General features: G+C 46.6%; 1 protein-coding gene across 1 annotated transcript in view; it reads left to right on the plus strand.

The window, feature by feature from the left end:
* Positions 1–24,704, plus strand: part of CLNK (cytokine dependent hematopoietic cell linker) — a 151,261-nt gene that overhangs the window by 64,623 nt on the left and 61,934 nt on the right. The window contains exons 3-4 of the mRNA XM_041751424.1: positions 6,522–6,593; positions 15,502–15,530. Of these exons, the coding sequence (XP_041607358.1) occupies positions 6,522–6,593; positions 15,502–15,530 (101 nt within the window). The remainder of the gene's footprint in view (positions 1–6,521; positions 6,594–15,501; positions 15,531–24,704) is intronic.

Raw genomic sequence — 24,704 nt, forward strand, 5'->3', positions numbered from 1 at the left:
TATATGCTGTGCAGAACTTCACTGGAGCATTCAAAGCCATTCATCAGGCACAGCATGAAAATTCTAGAGTTAAGGCCAATGATATAACCTCTAATGCCAATGAAGTATTGAATTAGATAATGAAGTTGAATTTCCTGCTTTAAAAAAAAAAAAAAGGACATGTTGGAATCCAATATTCTATTTACCTGGGAAAATACTGGGCAATTAACTTGCTGCCAAGGAAGCAATTGCTGCATTTAGATTAGATTGGATCCTCATGGATGACCACCCAGTACCTCCAAGCACCCAAAACAAATGGCTGGGAAAAAGACTAAAATTATTGAATAGCTTTATTTTACCTCTTGTAAAATCCCTATCAGCAGTAGGTCTCCACTTTTTTGGCTGATGTTTCTCACTCTCCTGAAGTTAAGGAGAGATCTATATTGGTATCCTCAACTATATGAAATAATAATCACAATGACAGTTGTTCTCAAAAGAAAAATCAGAAAACAAACAAACAAAAAAAGAAACCTACAGTCAAAAAAATTAGGTAATATATAATGCCAGGACTTTAATCAAATAACCTACCTTTTTGACCTGGGTGAAATATTTTAATTATCAGCTGCCGTTCTCAATGCTACTAGTTGTCTATCTCTGGTAATCTTAGGTCATTCCAAGTAAGAATCAGGTCCTAAATAAGAAACATGACAATTAACATACAGTCAATAGATGAGGGAGGTACTATAACTCTGTCCTTCCTTGTGTGTAAAATGGGGATGAAGAGAGAAATCAGTGACTCAGTTAGTTGGCAGATTCAAATTCAGATCAAATACAAGTGTGTGCTCCTTTTTTTTTTTAAGACTTATTTATTTTAGCGGAGGGAGGCAGAGGGAGAGGGAGAGAATCCTCAAGCAGATTCCTGGCTAAGCATGGAGCCCAATGTGGGACTCAATTCCAGGATCCCGAGATCATGACCTGAGCCAAAATCAAGAGTTGGATACTTAACTGAGCCAACCGCAGACGCCCTCAAGTGTGTGCTCTTAACTCTGTGTCCACATCACATTACCTTTATGGAAACTAGCACCTCTCTGACCTGATAGTCTCCTTCCCAGGGGACTTCCTTCCAATTTCCCTTCTCTCCTACTAAAAAATATAGCCAAGGCCCATTTTGACTTTGAGAACTCAGACTCACTAAAGAGTCAGAATCCAGTGTATTTTGTACTAGATTTTGTGAGTCTCCACCTACATTCCCCCTCAACCTTCTTTCAGAATTGCCTAGGTTGGATTTGCCTTACCTGGGACAGCCCGCATCCACTGACTGGTCCACCCAGGGGCACAAAACACCAGCCCTCCCACCACAGCTCAGGACAGCAGGGAAGGGCCATCATGACAGCCTCAGAGCATAGTCCACATTCTTCCTCTGCTAATCTTGCTCCTTTTCTTCTTTGGAAGCTGATCCCAGGAGCTCACCCTAATGCACTTCCTGCACATTCCAGGGTCTGTTTCCTCAGGAGCCCAACATGCATCAATTCCTGAGGAGATAGAATGAGTTAAACATAAGATGAAGAAATCCAAAAGAGCTGGGGATAGCATGGGACAGGTCTCACAGGGTGCTGTGAGGATTCAAATGGATTAATATGTGTGAAATGCCAAACAATAGCCAGTAAAGCTGTAAATCTCATGTAAGTCTTGAGTTGTCATCATTATCATTTTATAGTGTTATACATTATTACCATTCATGATCTTGGAGTTAACAACCCACCTGCACTAGGCATTGGAGGAGAATTATGGCTTAAAAGCAATATGTATGATTTCTAAAGGAGTCTGCAAGATCCCCGTGAGTGTACTGAATGGGGAGCTCCTGAAAAAGCTGAACTTGATCTGAAAGTTCACAAAGAGAAGTATAGTTTCACAGCCGAAGAAATGGTAGTACTCCTTCTGTGGTGGTCAGCCTGTACCAGCCACATTGAGTGTAGCTGAGAGTACAGGAGGTGAGAAATTGGAGGGGAATGACCAGGACAGATTGAAGTGGGCGTCTTTAGCTCTCAAAATAGATTGTCCCATCTTCCTCTCCACCTCTCAGCTCACTCGGTCATCTCTCTGGCAAATACCTATAGGTCCTTGTTCATCACTTTGGGGAAACAGCCCCCGACTACCTCCTCACTTATAGATTTAACCTGTTTCTTCCCCCTTTTTCCTTCTATATCATACATGGGGTGTTTGTTGTTATTTGTTTGTTTTATCACTGCACCTATTGTTTTGCCTTGATTTGGATTTGGGTCAAATTTATTTTCTGTCCTTTGGGACAGGTTAGATGTTCATGTATTAGTTTCCTAGGACTACCATCACAAATTACCTAAATAGGTGGCTTAAAACAACATAAATTTATCCTCCCACAGTTCAGGAGCACAGAAGTCTAAAATCAGGGTGTCAGCGGAGCTGTGTCCGTCTGAAGACTCTAGAGAAGAATCCTTCCTCACCCAACCCTTCCAGCTTTGGGTGGCTCCATGGCTGTCAAGTTTAATCTGACCGTAAAATGTACCTAATCTACTACTGGTAGTGAAATGGAATAGAGAGGCCAGGCAAAAGTTGGTCGAAACAGGTTTTTAATGGGACACACTCTCGGCGAGGTTCCACGGCCCACAGGGGAGGGAGAGTGGGGAAGTCATGGGCTGGGGAAGTTGTGCCCAGGCAAACCGCAGGGGGGGGTGTCTATAAAGAGTTTTTGGGCGGGAAGATGGGGACAGGGTGGCATTCCAGTTAGGGCAAGGGTTACAGGTCTTTGTAAGCTAAGTTAGGGTAGGGTGGCAAGGCTGCGTTATTGGGAGGTTGCTGGCCTGGGGTCGGCAGTTTTGAGGTCCCCAGTCTCGCCAGCCCAACAATGGCCACATGGCTCCAGTCTCTGCCTCCATCTTCACATGGGTCTTCACAAAGCCTTCTTCCGTGATCTCTTCTCTCTTCTCGAGAAGATCTATCATTGGCTTTAGGGACCACCCTAATCCAGGATGAGCTCCTCTCAAGATCCTTAGCAGGATTACATTCTCAAAGAAACTTTTTTCCAAATGTAGTCACATTCACAGATCCCAGACACATGTATCTCTTGGTAGACACCCTTCAACCCACTATAGCAGGTATGTTTTGATTCCACCATGGAACTAGTCCTCCAATTCTAAACTATCAAGTAGATTAGGTCTACCCAAAAAGCAACAGGAATCACAAAAGTTATATTTAAAAAAAAAAGTTAAAAAGAGGGAACAAGAAAACAAGCGTGTGAAGGGAGACCAGATGGGTTTTGTTAACTGACCATGCAGGAGCGAGGTACAGATGAGAAGAAAATCAAAGATGGCCACAAAGGGTTGAACCTCAAGTGCTGGGAGGATTAATCAGAAAGAGAGGTTGGCTGGTGTGAGGTGATGTCCTCTTGCTCTGTTTCAGCAGGATGTGAGATGTCTGGAAGAACAATTAATTGGCTCACCCACTGGCTCTCTGTGCCTCAGTTTCCCCACAAACCAGCGGCACTTCTCACTTTTCCAGGATGTGCTGAGTTCTCTGAGCAATAAATTAATTTGTGTTGCTTCCCTACTGGGCACTTGACCAGGATCAATGACAAGTACTAGAGCAGCAGTTTAAAATGCTGATGTGATTCATTTTACGATGTGGGTGGGACAGGCTGAGTGGCCCACAGGAAGGACAGCTGGTCCCAAATGCTTGAGGCCTTGTAAAATGATGCGTATCTACTTACACCGCTGTAGTAAACAGAACTGGTAACCCCAGGCTCATAGAGGCAATGGCCAACTGGGGAACACTGAACCTTCCAAGGTCAGATCTCAATTTAATGCAAAGCAAATAATCCTGACCTGTGATGGTTAACATCCTTAATAACATTTTCTATGATAGACCAAAGCTTGATGATTCGTTCAACATTGTACATTTTTTTTAAAAAGTGTTTCTAGGGATCCCTGGGTGGCGCAGCAGTTTGGCGCCTGCCTTTGACCCAGGGCGCGATCCTGGAGACCTGGGATCGAATCCCACGTAGGGCTCCCGGTGCATGGAGCCTGCTTCTCCCTCTGCCTGTGTCTCTGCCTCTCTCTCTCTCTGTGTGTGTGACTATCATAAATAAATAAAAATTTTAAAAAATCAATTGGCTGCAAATTAAATAAATAAATAAATAAATAAATAAATAAATAAATAAATAAAAATAAAAAAGTGTTTCTAAAAACTAGAACCCTAAAGAATGATTTAAAATAGAGAAACCCGGTAGGGAGTAAAATTGTGGACCCGGATATTTCAGTTTTCCCTGAGATTAGCAAACAAAATTCAAAGCCAAATAACTGGAAGGAAGTAGGGAACGATCTGGGAACCTCTGATTTCTAATCTCTACTTTTTCCCATGCAATTTAAAAGTAAATAGACTTTAACTACTTACTATCCAAGTAAATGGCTATTGATTTACAAGCTTCCTTAACAGTTTCTTTACATCATCCATTGTGGGAGGAGAAGCTCCTCTCTCCCCAACCCCCTGTCATTCCCCCCACCCCACCCTCATTTTCTCTCTGTTCTTCAGTGGTTTTCAGAGGGGCCTGGCCTTGAGCTTCTGGCAATCTCTGGCTCCCCTTTCCCTGTACTACGTCTGACATGCACCTGTTAAGGGATCAGAGATCTGGCCTGCAACCAGCCTGGTCACTCTAGTGAAACCCCCTCCTCTCTCAGGTCCCCTGTGAGCATCTGGCTTTAGCTCAGGGCATGATCCCGGGGTCCTGGGATCGAGTTCTGTATCAGGCTCCCTGCTCAGCAGGGAGTCTGCTTCTCCTTCTCCCTCCACCTCCACCTCCTCCCTCCACCTCTCCCCCAGCTTGTGAGAGACAGAAAGCATGAGCAGTGGAGAGATGGAGTGAGAGGGAGAAGCAAACTCCTCATTGAGCAGGAGCCCAATGGGAGGCTCAATCCCAGGACCCTGAGATCATGACCTGAGCCAAAGTCAAGAATCAGACACTTAACTGACTGAGTCACCCAGGCACCCCACACTAAGTTGTTGTTTTTTGTTTTTTTTTTAAGATTTACTTGTTTATTTGAGAGAAAGAAAGGGAGAGAGAGAGGAGGGGCAAAGGAAGAGAGAGAGAGAAGTAGAGGGAGAAAGAGAGAAAACATTTCAGGCAGGCTCCATACCCAGCATGGAGCCCAACACAGGACTAGATCCCACGACTCTGAGATCATGACCTGAGCTGAAATCAAGAGTTGGACGCTTAACTGACTGAGCCACCCAGGCACCCCTCACTAAATTTTTTATTTATCACATCACAGCCTGTAGGCTGCACACAAAATCCTAGATGGACAGTCTCCAGTCACTGATAGGTATTTCCCAGAGTCCCTGATTCCTGAGCACACAGGCGTGTCCACAGAGTGCTCACTGTGGGCCAGTCATGGACCCCAGCCCCAATGACACACCGCCCTGCACATCTCTGCCCTCACCAGCTTGGTAGTTGAGCTGGCTTAGCAGACATGATCACAAGCTATGAGTTAAGACAAAAGGAAGCTTACAACTCAGACAAGTGCTATGAAGGAGCCAATCTCAGAGGGCGGGGAAGGTTCCTCTGAGGACCTGGCACCTTCTCTGAGCTCAGAAGCAGGAGTGCAGGAGAAGGGAGACAAAAAACAGTATCTGAAAGAGGCCTGCTGGCAGCAGTAAAAACAAAGCAAAACAAGCAAAACAAAACAAAACAAAAACCAAGAACAAAGAAGAAGCAAGTTTGCTCCACATGGAGGGAGCCAGGAGTACAAGGGGGTCAGAGCTAACGAGATAGCTATCAAGGAGCATTTAGAGGGGAAAATGTTATCAATAAACATCTGCTAAAGTTCACAAAATACCTGCAAAAGAAACGGAAATATATTTAATGTGGCTAATTAAATGAATGAGGAATGCATAATAGTAATGGTTTACGATAGCGAAGGCTTTACTGAATTTGAACAGATTAACTCAATTTAAAATAATTTAATCTTTTCACAGAAAATGCCATAGCAAAGTATCCAAGTTATATGGAATTCCAATAAATATTATTTGGATCTGAATTGCTATTGCTAAGCAATCTGCCTTCCTACACTGGATGAGGTAGGCTAGCCCGGGGTCAAATGCAACTAACATAGGAAGCATCTAGAACATTCCTTGGCCCACAGGCATTTTCCTTCTTTGACAGCACTTCTAGAGCACTAAGATACACGGCTTAGAGAGCGTGCCGTGGTAAGCCTGCCATGTGGGACGGCCGCACACGTTTTGATCTTGACCGGGGCACTTCTTCCACCCCACACTACCGCCCCTTGTAAAATAAAGCTCTTACATTTAAAAATATATTTTTAAAGTAATTAAATTACTTTTAAACACAGATTTTTTTTAACCCCAATGGAAATGCAGAGATTTGGAATTATGTGTGAGATGTTCATTACTTAAATCTGACTAGGTGGTTGTTTCTATGAATGAATGCACTTAATTAATTTTCCCCCCTAGCTTCTTGCTATTTCCTGACTGTAATCTATTTTCTTTCATCCCAGGGGCAATAGAAGGACAACAAAAGAAGGATCCAGCGATATGAAATTCCAGAACCTCTGTCTGCCAAAAAATAGGTCAGAATATTTACTTGTTTATTAATAGAGGAGTGAAATTTTTGAGTCTATGGCAAATAAGCTGACCAACACACACACACACACACACACACACACACACAACATGTTAATGTGATAAAATTTTATTGCTGCCAGTGGTCTTAGAGACCAAGGTTCAGAAGGAAAAGAAATGCATATGAGTTAAAGTGCCATCATATGTGTGATGCAGGTAAAGTTTGAGAAGCCCCGAGGCATCCACAGCATTTCAGACCCAGGGCTACTTCCACCACCCACCAGGTGTCCAAACAGCCCAAGAGACAGCCACTAAAAGGGAAGCTTCCATTTTCAGCTGGTGATCAATTTAAATGATAGGTCACGGGTGCATCAGGCCACGAGTCCACCACCCGGTCTCACAAGTGAGGATAGAGGGAGCCATGTGCCTACGTGGTTTCTTCCCTTTGTCCTTCAGCTGAGCAAACATTTACTAGGCAGTCATGGCCTTAGGACTTGCACAGGCTAGGTAATATGCAGAGATGAAAGACAAAGCCCCACTTCCGAGGGGCTCAGAGCCAACTCTAAAAGCCAATTGGAATGGGGATTCCAATCCTGAAGCCCACTCCAGGTCTACCATTGCCCAGCAGCCAGACCCTGGGCAACATCCTGATACCCAGAGGGGGTTGGAGGTCCCCCTGCATCCCACCAGAGCTCCCTCAGCAAACCCTGCTGAGCCAGTCTCTCTGCTCAGAGGCAGGCAAGGGTCTCAGCATGTTATCCTATTCCTTGGATCCCAACACACTTTCAAACGCCAAACACCCATTCAGTTCCCACTACGTGCCAGGCACCGGGGCATTCTTAGCGTCCTAAGATTTACTCGAAGAACTATTTTCCCTAAGAAGACTAAATGAATGCTTGTAAAACAGAATATCTGAAATATTGTCAAAACCATATTAAGCAAAGGAAAATTTGTGGCTGTTCTCAGACTTGTTCAATGTTTACATTAAATACATTTGAATAATGCATTTTAAGTCAGTTTTTCTTATTTCCTGACAATAGTAAGAGATGGGAGCTGGAAGGGTGAGAAGCCTTCCTTCAAATGAAGATGGTTGCAGCAATCACATACATCACAGTAATATTTACAGCTACATTTGAAAAAGAGAGAGAGAAAGAGAGAAAGAGCAGTGCTTTTTTCCGCAGCAAATTATTTCAGGATGTGTCATAGCATGCTCAAGATATATTAAAAAGAGCAACAGACGATGTTTCTGCAACCTGTTCCAAACCATTTATAAACCCAAATTTAAAAAAAAAATCCCATATGCATACAAATCTTTGTACCGCTGCGTATTTTATAATGAAAGTATTATATGAGTATAAATTAGTATTGAGATCTATAAATCAAATCAAAATGTCTGAAAACTACATTTTGGGTCTACTGTCTTACTTCAAGAACTATTAAACCAATGAATTCATTCTCTGTACAAATTACAATTATCAGCACTTGGCAGTCAAGACCAAGGGAAGGTGCTATGGGCAGGTGGTGGTGCGCACAGAACCTGCCAGTGGGCACCGGGTCTCAGTGTCATCCCACCTGCTCACTCATGGAGTGACCTCACTCTGACAAGCCCATTTCCCATCTCAGCGCCTCATATACTTTAGAAATGGTATTTGAAAGCGAGTGAGCAGACTGCCTTGTGCCCCACTGATCCCTGTACGAAAAGCAGCTTCCGTGTGTGGAAAATGAATAAATGAGAGACCCCTGTAGCACTCCGGGAACGTAGCAGGTCCACAATAAATAACAGTGGCTAATGGTCACTGAGTGGCCACCATGTGCTGGGTGCTGTTTTAAGAGTTTAATAGCTGATGTCTCCCTGGATCCCCACAATCCCAGGCCCATTAGTCTCCCTTTCATAGGAGAGAAGAAGGCATGCAGAGCATCAGTACCTTCCCTGAGGCTGATGAGCTGGGTGGTATGGTCAATGGTAGACTTCCATATTGTTACTGGGATCTAAAACAGCCCTGGCTCTCCATACTTTTGCCCTCAATACAGCCAGCCCTTAGGTGAGGCATCAGCTCCCTGACAGGTGCAGGGGGCTGGCCCCAGCCAACCTCCCCGCTACACTCCAACATGCATGCACCTCCAGGCCACAAACGATGCTCACAGAGATGCTGCTGATACGGTCCAGATGATGATCCAAGAAAAACACAGAACCACATCCATTAACCACGACCTGTCCACACTACTGATACAAAAGCATCCCCAAACTCCCCCATGGAATTCATTGAGCTGAATCCCCAATATCCACACCTGTAGTGCATCCCTAAGTGCAGAAAATGGAAACATACCATGTTTTCCAATCAAGTCCAAACTCAAATCCATAGGTAAGTGCCTAGACATGCACCAGCCACCACGAAAGGAATTTTGGCATTTAATCCTCACAATACTGCTCTGAAGTAGTTATTATAATTCCCATTTTTCTAGACGAGAAAAGAGAGTCTGAGAGAGGTTACATTTGTGGTCAGTCACAGAGCTAGTCACTGGTGACAACTGGATTGGGATTCAGAATGTAACGTCAAATCGAGGACCATTTCTGGGCTCCAAGTGACCACCACTTTCTGCTGTGTCGGCATGATCCTGTGGATTTCGTTTTCTGTTCCTGCAAGTCTCCAGTCTGCTCCTGTAGAGACTCTGCTATGAAGAACAGGTGTGTGGGCATTGCGCTCCCGAGAAGAAGGTCCAGGGCCATCGCACAGCCTCACAGCAGCACCTCCTGGACGGTGGCCCCATCCATCAGCGCCGCCTGGGAGCTTCGGAGAAATGCAGATTCTCAGGCCCTGACCTACTGAATCAGAAACTCAGGAGTGGGAGCTTGGGCACCTGTGTATAAACAAGCCCCCTGACCCCCCAGTGATTCTGGTGCCCATTCAAGCCTGAGAACCTCCACTTCAGCATCCTTACTGAGAATGCAAGCTTCGGAGCTGGAGTAGGAGGCCGCTAGGCCCAGCACTTCCTCTGCCCCTACCTACCACCTCCAGGAGATGGGAAGGAAGAAGATGCAAGACAGGGGCCCAGAGGGTAGGAGGAAGGTGAGAGAGGTCAGCGTACTGGAGACCGGGAAATTCAGATGAGACAACAGCCCTTGCCCTCAAGAGGCTCAGTCTAGGGCGGGGTGGGGAGGTGGGGAGTGGGGGGTGCAGAGCAAGACTGGTATTCCAGATCACAAGACACTGTGCCTCGTGCAGTGCCAGAAAAGACGCAGGCCCTCAGGGGACCCCGGGGGTGGCCAAGGGCTTGCCCACGAGGTTCCCAGCCATGCTTTCCACTCCGAGTGGAGTCTCTGTTCCCATTCCTGACGACAGCGCTGTAGTTACTGTTGCTCACACATCCCGCACTCGGACACTCCCTACCCTCACCTCATTCACTATCCATTTCTTCTCTTTTGCCACTAATGCCCACAGCAATAGTTAATTCCAGAGGAGGGGGGGTTCGTTGGGGGAGACAAGGTGCAGGTGGCTGTAATTCCTTCAGACGCAGCAGCCTTGTTGCTGCGCTAGGCAGCCCCCCGCCCGGCCCTCCCAGCAGACAGCTCTCTGCCCAGGAGACACACGGGGTGGCAGGGGCCCAGGGCCTTGTTGCCCTTGACCTCTCTGGTTTCACCCCACCCCCTCCAGGGGCCCTGGGCATCCACGGATGGCACTGACTGATCCTTAAGAACACTGCTCCCTCTGGCCTGCTTCACTGTGCAGAACGGGGTGTATCTTTCTGAAAGATGTGGCCAGCCAGGGGCTTTACAGAGGCCCTAAGGGCTTTCTAAGAGGGTGCCCCATCCCTTTCCTGGGCCCCCCCCCACAAGGAGCTCCCCAGATTAGATGCACAGGAAGCATTGCTAAAGGGACCAGAGGAAGAAGAATGACAAGGACCCACCAGAAGGCTGTTGGCTTGGACTGTACGCCCAGTGCCTGGCACATACTAGATACCTAAATAGGTGATAGAAGGTACTTTCACCAGAAGGAAAGGATGGAGGGACGCAGAGAGAAGACAGGACAAGTCGGGGAGAGTGGAGGCTGTAGACTCGGGAGCCGTTCACCTGCTGGAGGGGCTCCAGAGCTAATCTGGGCACGCAGGCCACCCCGTGCTGCCGCACTGCTCCCCTGCAGTGTAGCCCATCCAAATGCCAGATATTGTTATTTTCATCCTTCAGCATTTGTCAGGCACACAGATGAAGAGGATCAGAGCTCACATCACATGCATCCTGTCCTCAGTGAACTTAAACTCAGTTGAGGAAAGAAAAAACGGGGTTTAACAATGAGATTTAAATAAGGAATTCCTGGGATCCCTGGGTGGCTCAGCAGTTTAGGACCTGCCTTCGGCCCAGGGCATGATCCTGGAGACCCGGGATCGAGTCCCACGTCAGGCTCCCTGCATGGAGCCTGCTTCTCCCTCTGCCTGTGTCTCTGCCTCGCTCTCTGTGTGTGTCTCTCATGAATAAATAAATAAAATCTTTAAATAAGGAATTCCTAACTCCACGCTGCCTTTTGACTCTCCTAGTGCATTAGGAGAGCAAGCAGCACCACAGTGCTCAGAGGCGGAAGGCTCACAGGCCATGTTCTGTAATTAGGTGCCTGGTCTCCCATTTAGGGGCTGGGGGCTTGGTGGAAGAAGTTTGAGAACCTGAGGTATACTGTGATCTGCTCAGGGGAATGTGAGTTCCACTGGATAAGTGCCACTACCTCTTGCTGGGACTTATGCCTGAACCCTTCCCTCACCAATAGACTCTAGGGACACCCGCATGGCCTTCTGGAGATGCAGCTCTGAGCATGCTTGAACCAGTGCTTTAACCGAGCTCCACAAGCCTCCAGGACTAGGCAGGCCCTCTAGCTCCACCCTGCTGGTTCCTCACTCCGAGCAGAGCACACTAAGCCTTTCCATACCTCGGCCCCTGCAGCTCCCTAATGCCAATCTGCACATCCCTCCAGTGCTAGAGAGGAAGGCAGGGTGCTCCCCTCCTGCAGACTGGCTGCATGTGAACCTGGCACCACCAATTCCCCTCGGGAGTTAACCCAGGCCTCGGTCAACCCAGCCACCAAAGGAAAGGGCCAGTTCCTGGTAATTGGCCCTAACACTGAGATAGAGATTCTTGTCCACCGAGAGTTGCCAGGAGATTTGCTGATATGATTTGTATAAGGCTCACACTTAACCGGTACGGCATGGGCATCCTAACAGAGGGAAAAAGGCAATGAATTTAGAAGTTCAAAGTCACTTTCATTTCCCTCTAGATTATATTAAAAATTAGGTTAGCAACTCTTATCAATTGTCTGACAAAAATTAGAATTTTAGTCTAAAGCGCTCTCTTAACGTCAGAAGCAGTACTTAAGGGGAGATGTGGTGCCGAGCCAGTTAGTCTTGGAGGTTTGGGACAGGGAGTGGGTTAGCCGGTGAAATCACCCTGACCATCTCCCAAGGGGCTCTGCTGCACATTCTGCTCCAGCAGTGGTACCTGGGGAGGCCCAGGGGAGGACCACACGCGTCACACTCTAGGGGGCGATGAGGAATTAGTCTCCACACCCACCGGGAGCTTGACCCTGGAGATGGGACCAAACGTCGTCTCTATGGGACAGGAAAAACACACCATCCAAACTTTGTTCCCATGGATAAGTAAGACGCAAGTGCATCCTGCCTACCCAATCAGATCCAGTTCTCCCAGGCAGCAAGGGGGAGAGGGAAGATGGGTTTAATTTAGTGCCCTTTAAGGATTAAAAATTATTAAGCGTATTAAATTATTGAGAAGTATTAAAAATTAAAAATATTCAGAAATTAAAAATCTTTATTTGTAATAAGCCTTAAATATTGAAATCCACAAACCGCTGGAGATCAGCCTCATTCATTTCATATTCCGCGAACTCCCCCCACCATGACGTGGACACCTGCCTGCGTAAGCCGGAGACATAGAGGCAGGCCTGCTGCCCTCAGGCCCGGAGCTGGAAGGAGCAGGGGGTGGGAACAGCAGGGGGGCAGGGCTGCCGAGCTGTCACACCATCCAGCCCTGGCCCCTTCGCATGTGGCCGTGTTATGGATGCTGTAGACGACGCGAAGGAGCCAGGGCGCATCCTCGTCATTCCTTGGCAAGAGGCAGCTTGCTAACTAGCACGTGGGGCTTGCTTGAGCAACAAGAACACAGCAGATCTCCACGAAGTTTGCTAGCAGCCTCTTTTGCTAATCACCCTGGGCTGTCGGGCTGCAAAGAACATCAGCACAGGAGCCTTTTCGGGGAGCTTGTCAGCTGCTGGCCTGAACTCCAACCAGACACAACCGTGGAGTCCAGGTCTCCTCTGGGGCCCCCTCCTTCCCGGGCCCTCAGAGCAGGTTCTGCACCCCCCCCCCTTTGTGGGCTCAGCTGGAATAACAACGCTGCTCCCAGCCCTGCTGACGCTTCCTCTGCTAACTCATTCGGCTTGCACTGACGCACAGAGAGCCCCGGGGTGCAGAATCCCGGAGGGTATGACATATGAATGAGCTCCATCGCTCTGGGACCCCACCGAGGGGCAGAGTGGCTCAGAGAAGCCACTTCCAGATAGCCTGGACGATGGGGAGGAAGCTTCCAGGCAGAGAGAGCTGGGCGGTCTACGTTGCTGAGGCAGGCTTGGAAATAATGAGGGTAGCCAGACAATTCCCGGCTCTGCCCATCGCATGCTGGGCCACTTGAGGCAGGTCACTTACCTCTCCTGAACTTGAGCCGCACCTGCTAAGTGGGGAAAGCCCTCTCCATGCTGCACAGGCTCCACTCTTCACAGGTGTCACAAGACCCCAGGCTGAAACTTGCAACAATAAACTGGACGACTCCAGTTGTCTCCGATGTGCTTTTTTTTTTTTTTTTTAGCATTAACTGTCTTTGATTCTAAAAACCAGGTGAAGCCAAGGTCAGAAGAAGGACAGAACCCTAACATAAGAGCCAAAGTTCTTGCCAGGATCCCCGAGGAGAGTGGGCATCCTCTGCCTCATCCCTGGGCTTGGGCTTGCAGGCCGCCTGCCCCGGATGTGCTGTCCCCAAGTACATGGCCTGGCTTGCCACGCTCACAGCAAGCTTACTGTACACAGTCACGAAAACATACCATTTGCATTTCACGTATCACCAGTGGCAGGCCTGGGGAGCCTTTTGAGGCCTTAGTCAAAGACGAAGATGTCAAGGAAGAGGCCATGTGTTGAAAGCATCAAGAGAGAGCTCTCAGGCCCCAGATAAATGACCTGCTCCTTACTGGCTGATTTACTGATAATTTCTGCCGAATCTCAGGCAGCTTGAAAGGAAGCCAAGAGCTAACCACAAGGGCTCCAAGACCGCAGCTGCACACTGCCTCTGGACTCACCACCGCCTGTGGGCGAGGGCCAGGGACGCGGCAAGATTTGGAGATCTGACCCTCACTCTCAGGCTGTCAGATCCCTCACTCTCTGTGGGATCAGGCAAGTTGAAGGACTCTCTGAACCTCCCATTTCCTTGTCTGTAAACTTGGGACAGTGACAGCCACCCCACAGGGCCTCCCTGAGTATTAAAATGGCAAACAGAGGACAAAGGGTAAGCGGGAATCCAGACTCCTGGGCCGTGGTCTCCTGGTTACTCATGTCTCCCAACTTAACTATTCAGTGCCCGAGGTCCCAGCCACCAGGCAGGCCTCATAAATATTTACCCCCGGTGTGTGTTGCGATGCTCAATTAATTGCTTCTGTGACGTACTTTGAGAGCCTCGGAGGATAGGCGCTGTACGAGGCCCAGGATTATTAAAGGCACAAACAAGTTGGCTCACAGAAGCAGCATTCTCCAGAGCCTTCCTTTGCCCCAGAGCTTTGCAGATCTTTGCCCAAAATCTAGGCAAAAGGCATTTCCTAAAGCACCCTGCCAATGTGAATGTGGTGGCCAGGCAAAAGGCCCTACTAGAAAATAGACAAACACACATACAAACAACTCACAATAGATAGTGGCTTTAGGCCACTTGGAAAATAATAATAATAAAAATTCAGTCTCACTAGACATCAGGGAAATGAAACAGGTAAAATAAGAAATCAAGCACCACGTAGGCAAAATTGTTTTAAAGGATGGATTTAAGGGTGGCGAGATCCAGCGATGGTCACTGACCGCTCTGTGACTTAGCATCTAAACTGACCCAACCCACATGGTGGGCAACTGAGTGATCTACTATGAGGGGCTTGGAAGACCCCCATTGCCTGACCCTCCTCACTGCACTTGGCAGAGTCTCTCCACGGGAAGATTCGGGGATTAGATGAAAAACGCAAGCATGGATCCACCCTGCAACATTACTTGCAATAATAAAAACTAGCAAGAGCCCAAATGAACCCTTTAAAAAATCACAGCCAATAAGGGTGCCTGGGTGGCTCAGTCAGTTAAGCATCTGCCTTCAGCTGAGGTTTTGATCCTAGGTCCTGGGATGGAGCCCCGCATAGGGCTCCCTGCTTGGTGGGGAGTCTACTGCTCCCTCTTCCTCTGCTCCTCCCCCTGCTTGTGCTATCTCTATGTCAAATAAAATCTTTTTTTAAAAAAATCACAGCCAATAGATGTCATGTCTTTGAATAACAGCTAAAGATATATAATGCATTTTTAACATCAACAGCCCATACATCCTTATGCTATTTTTATACATCTGTCCATTTAGACATATGCACACACCCCGTCATACACGCATACAAATATGTACAGCACATTTGCCAAAATGCTACCTGGGGTGGTTGCGTTTTCTTCTACGTACATTTTTCTATTTTTCATACTCTCTATAATGAGGTGTTGTTTCAGATCCAGAACAATATAAACAGGAAGAAATCATTTCATAGGTTGATCTGAGAAATGCCTGTGGTGGCTGCCCACTCCTCTGGGGAAGGTGTGTGACCCGCATGCCGCTGACACTGACCATGGTTCTCTTTTCTGCCCCAGGTCATGGCCTCGATTCAACAGTGCCACAGGTGAGTCAGGGGCCCCCGGTCGCAAAAGCCGTGGGGATGTCAGCATGGGTCTATTACTCTTCCTTCCATTCTTCTCTGCTTTTCCTTTTATAAAACTACTGGCTTGTTCAAAATGGCATTACCCACTGATGGCCTCTTCCTCCGGCTCCTCCTGGGGTACAGCCTGGTCTGTGACTTCCACAAGCTTTGGAAACTGGGGCAGGCTGATGGGGAACCCTGGCTCTCCCTTCATTTTGTAGCTGTGTAGCCTGGGGTGAAGCACAGATCCTTCATCTGCAAAATGGGTAAAAGTCTGCGTAAATGTCATTGCTGTGGCCCCTCAGTAGCGCTCGTTCAAATAAACTCTATATAACGGGATCCCCCCAGAATACGTGTTGAATGGATGAATCGACCAGAAACCATATTTTATGATTCTCTTGCATGTCTTTTCAGAGCCTAGTTCCTGGTACCGGGCACTTACTAGAATCCCATTAAAGTTTGAGTGAAAGTATGTACTATTCATATTGGAGCATTATTATTTCAGGGAAAGTCCAATAGAACATCCCTAGAAAGCTGGCGAGGGACGATGAAAGGTGGCTAGAAATGATGGCTACAAGGAGACAGAATAAAGTGAAAAATAGACAAGAAGTGTGCAAAGAAGGTGTAGAATCATAGGGAGTCACACAATCTGCAAATGAACTCAAAGGTTCATAACAGTGCATGTTGGAGCATGTAACCAGCTTTCAGCATGTCCCAAATCACTGTGAGAAGTGGAAAAAAGCAAAATCAAGACTGCAAGTATGAATATAAATAAGAAACAAGCACCTGGCTCTAATCCCTCTTACAGAAAATGCCTTTATTAACCTTCCCAGTCATTTGCTAAGGTTGCATCCTCTCAAGGTAGATGCTTCCAAACTGTACTAGAGCCTTTGATTCCAAATATACCTCCCTCCGCCAGCTTGCTACCTCCCATCCCTTCCCATAATGCACTTAAAGTCCTGGGGGTACTCTAGACACTTCCAAAGGGATGGTGCCTGGAAAGGAAATTGCCAATCTGATGCAGTGGCTGGTGCGTTATAAACCACATGATCCATACCCCTCTCCCTTCACCCACTCTCCACATTCATCAAGGCAGAGAAAAACCGACAGGTGGGTATTACGTTTCATTAACAACATTCTAGAGAAATAAGCAGAGGAGGAAGAAAAACAAAAACAAATCAAAACCCCAAGAGAGCTGATTGAGATAAAGCTGCCCAGGCCTGCCCATACACATTGGAATCATATTCTGCCAAAAATATTAACAGCAAATCACAGCACCCCAGCCTCTGCATGCTTATAAACCACAGAAAGTATCTATTAAAATATAACAGAACTGATATAATGAAGGATGCACATGATTTACACAACAGGCTGTTTGCCATGATGATATTTTGAACATTTCTAGATATTTTTAAGTTGTTTGCAACTTTTTACCATGAGATTATTTGAAAATATGGTGGGATTTCCATATGAGAGAATACTATATAACCATTAAAAAGATGACATTGAAGCATATTTACTGACATGGATATGTTATAGGACACTATTATATGCAAGAGCAGACAAGAAAACCATGTGTTTAGACCTACAGAGCCTATATCATGTGTGTGTGCTATGTGTGGGTGAGTGATGAGGCTATAATCAAATATTTTTAGTGGTAGTCTTGGTATGGGGACCTTATATTAATTTTTATCCCTGTCTTTTTTTGCTTCTATGTATCCTATAATTTTTCCATACATGTTTGTATGCTAAAAACAATCTATCAAAAAAATATTCCTGGAAAAGACAGACATAGATGCAAACTTGGACAACCCGTTAATACCAATACTTTCTGTGAGGCTGATTTACAGAGAACAGTGCCATGTTTTTCCATAAAATAAACTCAGGAGCCTCTCTCCTTCCACTAATTAAATAATTAAAGAAGATAGCCCTATTTAGAAAGTGGCCCTTCTCTCTTAAGGCACCGTATACAATAAAAACCTTGATAAAGATATATATTGGCTATTTCAGTCAAATGGACAAGAAATTTCATTTTTGTCCAGGAGCACCTGTTTTGTTTTCGGTTTTTGTTTCCTAAGGAAAAGCAGTGTTGAAAGTTGGTTTTTCCCACTTTTAAAAGAAAAATTAGTAAGGATTTTAGGAGCAGGTGGAGGAAAGGCAGGTATGGGATACGTGAGCATCCAATGCCCCCTGCTGGCTCTTTCTAGACATTGAAATACTTGTATTAGCAGAGTGGTTCTCCCCCAAGGTGTTGGCAAAATGGGCAGACAGACACGATGTGAATGGTTCACGGGTGAATTGCTGGGAAAAGGTGTTCCCCTAGTTCCCATTAACACAAGCCAGGAATTCACATCATCCATGATTGGTAAACCCAGGGATTCACAGTTGTCTTTAAAATGCGTAGTGTATCAGAATCACAGTAGTCACAAAAGTATATTCTCAAGCCCACTCCAGGGTCTATGCTTTCACAGATCTAGAGTGAGATCAGGGAGTCCCTGCCTTTCACAAGAGAACTCCAACTCGTGTAGTGCTAGGACTGTCTTTGGAAAATCACTGGTTGAAGCAAAAACAAAGAAAAAGAAAACTATCAAAAGTATCTCCACCAAGAAGCTGCCGTCAGCTCTCTGGACAACTGTCTCAGAATATTTTATTTGAATTGCAGGAGATCACCCAAGAAATGGGATGGAAGATAGCTGCCTTATCTGTCACCGTCCATCCATTCATGCATGCATCCATCCAAGCAATTTGTGGTAGTTCTGACCATACCGACTTTTAAGAAAATGAAATTGAAAGGTCGTAGGGCCTCAGCTTACCTAAGACACTAATATTGTGCTCCACAGATGAGGAAATTAAGAATTCAAGAAAGGAAGTGAACTTCCAGGGGCCACCTAGTGAGAACATTCAGCCTGTTCTCCACACTCCCAATAAATGCTTCCCATGTAGCTATTTCTGTGAGTTTGGCCTATTTGTGACCAGCATGTCGGTGCATAATCTTCAGATCAGGTGGCTGCGGTTCAGTGAATAAAACTGGAATGTCCGGAAGAGCTAGATCATGGAGCTAGTAGATAGATAAGAGACAGATGTGCCATATGTTCTATGTGGGTGTGTGCGTGTGTGTATAATCCACTCATCTGTTTCTACACATCTATTTCTCTCTTCTTACTATTTTCTTCCTTCCCTCCCTCTTCCCTCTCTTCTTCCCAGGCCCAAGTCATGTAGTCAAGGACATCATAAGCCTTTCCTCAGAGATAGTGAGAATGAATGCAAGGAAACTCATTTCCACCTCTCCCTATAGCCATGGTTTGATGCCAAACTGAAGATGTCCTAAAGTTTGGAACTTGCCAGGGGAAAGTGGGTAGATTATCTATTTTCCATCATAGAGATGAAGGTTAGATTGATGCCCTCAGTCCCCAGAGACCCTGTGGCTCCTAAAAGACAAAGAGTGATGAAGGCAGGACAGGTAGAGAAAAGAACCCAGGGCCAGAGGTCTGGAGCGCAGAATTTGAATACTGGTTCTCTGATGACATCAGCAAAACCTAGGACCTATGAATGAGAGAAAATGGAAAGAAACTTACATATATAATGAGTCCCTAGTTTGTGTCAAGCATTTTATAGATGTTTCTAATGTAGCTGTCAGGTGCTGATAATACTCACAGTATAGATTAGGTAAACTGAGCCCAAGAGAATTAGATCCCCCGGGGAATAAATCAGCAGAACAGAACTCAGATCTGTCACAGGACACTTGTTCATGCTGTGTGCCAAGAAGTGCTTTCATCTTTAAAATGAGGGTCAACCAACCGTGTCACTGAATCCCTCGGCCTCACAGCTGGACCGGGCGCCAGTTTGAGGGACCAATGGGAAGAATCAACAGAGCCACGTCAATGGAGTTGAACGTTGAGAAAGGCACTGTTTTTAGTTTAAAATGAGAACTCAGGAATGAACAAGCTCCTAACACAAATCTGACAGCAGAGTAATCATAATCTGGATTGAGTGGAAAAGATTTGGTCATGAAGTTGAACTTGAAACATGAAACACAGCTGTTCATGGGGGGCGGGGGGGACACGCCACCAGAGAGGTATTTGTTTAACCTTCTCAACTGCTGTTTGGGGCAGACACTCCTCTTCTCATTCTACAAGCTAATATTAGTTAACCGGTGGCTTACAGGCCTGCCTGAGTGCATGTGGCCAGACACCGGCGCGGCCAGGGTTTGAACCTAGAACTTCTCACTTCTCATTTGGCTTCCATGAAATAGGCATTCATGCCTTTCATTAGAGGCTCTGCTACATCTCTGGTGAATTCCATAGCTGACCTCCGCAAGGAGATGAAACAGTAAAGGCTGAAGACATGTTCAGAAAGAAATCACGGGCGCTTGCATGTGACGTGTGTATTTTCTCCCGTGTAAGTCAAGTCCAGAGGTAAGCAGTCCAAGGCTGCTTGGCAGCTCTGCTCCTCCAGGTCCTCAGAGATCCTGCTCCCTCCCTTGTATTGGCCTCAATCCCTAAAATTGCCTAAAATAGTGATAGCTGTGCTCCGGGCAGCTGGAGGGAGGAAGGGAAGAAAAAGAAGAAATCAACAGTGCACAACACTTTCTCTTCAGAGAGCTTCCTGCAGACTGTGAGTTGATTTTCCATCTCTTCCATTTACCAAAACTTAGACTCACGGGCACACATGACTGCGAGGAAGACCGGGGTGTGTAGCAAGTCCTTGCTGTAGGTGCCCATGTGCCCAGCTGGCCATCAGGGCCTCCAGGACAGACGGAGGAAAGCGGACGTGGGGAGACACACAGCCGTCTCTGCTATGGATTCTTAGTGATGGGTCCTTGGGACCAGCTGGCCTCTCCCTTTTCACCACATATTTGGGAGCAGGCCCACCCAGCTGGCAGCCTCTGGAGTCGGAGCCAACACACCTTCGCCGTACCTCTCTCTGCCTCCCCTGCCCTCCGAAATCTTATGACTGCAATGAAAACAGAAGCTGTGTCTGCTTGGGGAACCTGGCTGGTTTGGGAATGCCATCATCTGAAAAGCCCGCGGATTCCACTTCCCAGAGAACAGAAAGCACTAGAGCACTGCAGGGTCCCTACCTTCACTTCCCTTCTCTCACCAGAGAGACAGATTCTCTTGATGGGACCTGCTGGGAATTGGGTCAGCCAGTGATTTCCTTTGAATGCTACCATCCCATGGAGCCAGGCCTTGGGGGCACAGCCAACAGCCCTGTCAGAGTAAAGGCCCTAAAATGCACCAGCCTCACGCTTCCAGGGGCTTCCGCTCAAGGAGGTGTTGACAAGTGCAGATAGTTGGAACTGCTCTCTAATTTTATCTGACTTACATGGCCCATCTCCCATCAGAAGGGAATTGGAGCTTCTACGTCAGTGGTCCGCAGACATCAGTGTGATGGGTGTCACCATAAAAGCTTGTGCAGAAAGGAACTGGTTTGCACTGGAGGGGGCGGGGGCAGGTTTTGCTTTCTTTCCTTTTTTTTTTTTTTTTAGAAGCACCCAAGATGAAAATGGTCGGGGGACCTTAATTTGATGGCCACTGGCCATAGGCCTTTATCATAACTCCATAGTCGTGAGAAGAGGTGTGCAAGCTGATAGGCAAAGGCTGGGGTAATTGCCTCTGCGAATCAGGAAAGGTTTGGAGCCTTACACAACACATATTCATCTTCACTTCCCTTCTAAAAATAACTTTCAAGGGAATGTTGTCTTTTGTAAAAAGATGTTGTTTTCTTGTGAGGAATGCAGGAATCTGTTGTTCTCTGGAGCTGTTTGGTGTCAGTGGGTGATGAACGACCCTCTGCAGACACATGAGCATAACTCTTCCAGGACAATGATGTGAAAAGATGCTGGGTAAACTTCCTTCATCTCTTTGGAAAATGGCTCTCTCTGGGGAGCCAGCCTATCCTTCAGCCCCAGGAAGATTCAAAGACCTGGAAGGATTTGGGGGGCCTCTGTGGTGTGGGTCCGGGGCCTGTAGGAGAGGGTGTCAAACTCAAGCTTACTCAGCCAGGGAGGAGATCAGGTTCTACTGGTGGTTCTGTCACTGGTTCTCAATTCTGGAGTGTTTCCACACTCTATTCCACAGCTGGCTATGCATTCACGGTGCTCTTGCCATATCCTGAGTTACAGGAGTGATCGAGGGCCTGAAATCTCAGCACTGCCTTAGGGGAGGCAGGCACCGGGTCTGTAACTATAGAACATATTTATTGGCTTGCTTTGTTCCTACATGCTATGCAGAAACCAAACAGAGTGTTTTAATCAGGAAGGGCTAACATCTATAATGCATAAAAGTACAAATGTTAGTGGTTTAATGAAAATAAAGATTTATTTCTTGTTCACATCACAGTCCAAATGTGGATTGAAGGAAGTCATCTCCCCATACACTCATTTGAGATTCATTCTCCTTTCACCACTGGCTTCCATTATTACTGAAGACCTCAGGGTCTTCCATCTCTAGCCAGCCACAGAGGCAAGGTGAGCATCGGGAAGGTCAAGAGAAGGAGAGGGTCAAGGAAGTCATCCTGGAATGATGCACATGCACACACTTTGTCCCAGTGGCATAGCATCATGTCATGGCCACCCCATGTAAGAGACACTGGGAAATGTGTGCTGGCCACAAACCCACAGGAAGACTAAATGGAGCTAGGTGAGCATCCTCACAGCATCCTCAAAGCCACTCAAGGAGCTTGAGTTAGTGAGGAGCAGGGCTGGAGAGGTACTCCTTCATTTTTACCTAATATTGATGGTCAGGGAGGGTCCCCCACCCCCACCCCAGGGAAGATGACATTTAAGATATGATCCAATTGATGAAAAGAACCCAGACATAGGCAGCGTTGAGGAAAGAATGTTCTGGACTGCAGCACAGTGCATGCAGATCTCAGAGGCAGAAGGAGCTGGGTGTACTGGAGACAGTTGGAAAGAAGCTGATGTAGCTAATTTCAGAGGTGAGGAAGGAACTGGAAAGAGATGAGATCAGAAAGGGGGCAGGAACCAGGCTATGCTGGGGGCCATGGCAAAGAATCTGGATTCCATGGGGCATTCCAAGGGCCATGAGTGACATGAACTGATTTACAGTTTTAAAACTATGCTTTTAAAATTACATTTCAAACTGCGTTGTTAGTAACATACGTACTGCAGCAGATAAATACAACTCCTTCCCTAAGGGCACCTGGTTGGCTCAGTCGGTTAAGCATCCAACTCTTAATCTGGGCTCAGGTAATGATCTTGGGGTCATGATATCGAGTCCTGTGTCAGGCTCTACGTTCAGCACAGTCTGCTTGAGATTCTCTGTCTCTCTCTCTCCACCACTGCCCCTCCCCCTGCTCATGTGCTCTCTCTCTCTCTCTCTCTCTCTCTCTCTAAATACATAAAATCTGTTTTAAAAAGGGTCAAGTACATACCCATCAAAGATGTAATCAAATGCTGCCTATTTTTATTTAAGTGTCACAATGAGACAGAAAGTTAAGTGTCCTGACAATTCCATGACATTCAAGTCACCTAGAGTGTTCAGAGAGGGAAACCCCAAGAGGATCTCAAAGGGCACCGAGCATTATGGAAGGCAAAACAGAGGAAGTGGGGACTCAGGTGGAATCAACACAAGCAAACATTCAGAAGTGGCATGAAACATATTTGGGGGATCCAGGAGAGTCTCAGGCTGCAAGTTTGTGAAGGAAGAGACCCTAAGCTCTCTGTGGAGATGTCAGTATAATGAAAACATTTGATGAGGCCAATTTCCTAAAATAAAGTTGTCTCAAACTCTGAATCAGACAGCAGAGCTGCTTTCCTAGATCCTATGGGCCAGAACAGATCCCCAAAATTTCGGTGCTCATTTGCTCCTTCCAGCCTAGCTGATCATTATGGGTGACCTCATTAATTTAACTCAATTCATGAGAGAGTACAGATTGCTACTGTGAAAGGCTGGAAAACCTGTGGGTTTCTCCACCAGGGCTCTCAGCAGGGGTATAATTGGCTGGGACAGGAAGGTGTCATCAGTGCCCCCAGGACAGTGGTGGCTGCAAGGCTCACCATCGGGATGGGCTGGGACCAGGAAGCAGGTGCAGTCAGACTCCTGCTCATTATCTCAAGGAGATTAGCTTTGGCTAGTTAACACTTCCCTGATGCACTGGTCCTAAGCAAATTCCAGAGAGCTGTGTTTCCGCTGAGCCAAACTTTCATTAATTTACACATTATACTCTACACAAGGCTTGGGCATGCTGACACAAATTCCCAGCTATTAATTGCATATTTTGGTATGGTAAGAGAATTCGGTGTGGAAGGGCAAAAGTCTATGAACATGATGAAGCCAGAGCAAGATGTAAAAATACACATGATACTGTGGTCCTCTACGTGACTTGGACACAGGCCAGAAATCTGCCCTGAGATTCTTAACAACCAAAGGAGGAAGGGAAATATGATCTCTTATAAAATCGGTGTTTTCCATTAAATCAAAGCAAACCAATCCCTGAGAAGCATGCAGCTCCCAAGACCCGCTAGGAACTTCTCACATATGTGCTAATAAAGAGGGTGTGATAAGAATATTTTCTGCTGATAGTGTTCCTCAATGCAGACTAACAGCATGAAACTATAATGCAATTTAGGAAAATTAAGTCTAGAGGAAGCAAAACACCCTGCAGATCATGTGAGCAGTTCTTTGATGGCTCTGCATCATCTGAGGGTAAAGTTTAAAGCAGAGCACCGACTGAGTGCACTAGATGACCCCCAGGAAATCTTTAATAAAACAAGTCCAAGCGAGGGGGATGAGCACTGAGAAACTTCACATGAGCAGTACTTACTCAACAAACACCGTCAAAAACTCGTTTGTTCAGTGTTGGGCCCTATGCCTGGAGCTAAGGACAGATGAGTGAGTAGACCTGTCCCCTACCCTCAAAATCCTTCCAGTCTGTTCAAGGAGATGAAGCTATGTCAGATTACAGCAAATGCAACGTGTGTGCCAGAGGGATGGGGAGGGGGCCCGGACGCCGCAGAGTCATGACTGGGCGCATCTGATGGGCAGAGCCCGGGCGTCCTTGTGACCGGATGCTGACCTGCCATAGAAGAAGTGAGCCTTCCCAGTTTGGATTTGATTGTCTCGCCCCTGCTTTGCAAGAGCAGCAGCTAGAACCAGAAGTATGGATATACAGGCTGCATTTTAGGCAATCACT

Source organism: Vulpes lagopus, chromosome 4 (genome assembly GCF_018345385.1).
Source record: "Vulpes lagopus strain Blue_001 chromosome 4, ASM1834538v1, whole genome shotgun sequence".
NCBI lineage: Eukaryota > Metazoa > Chordata > Mammalia > Carnivora > Canidae > Vulpes > Vulpes lagopus.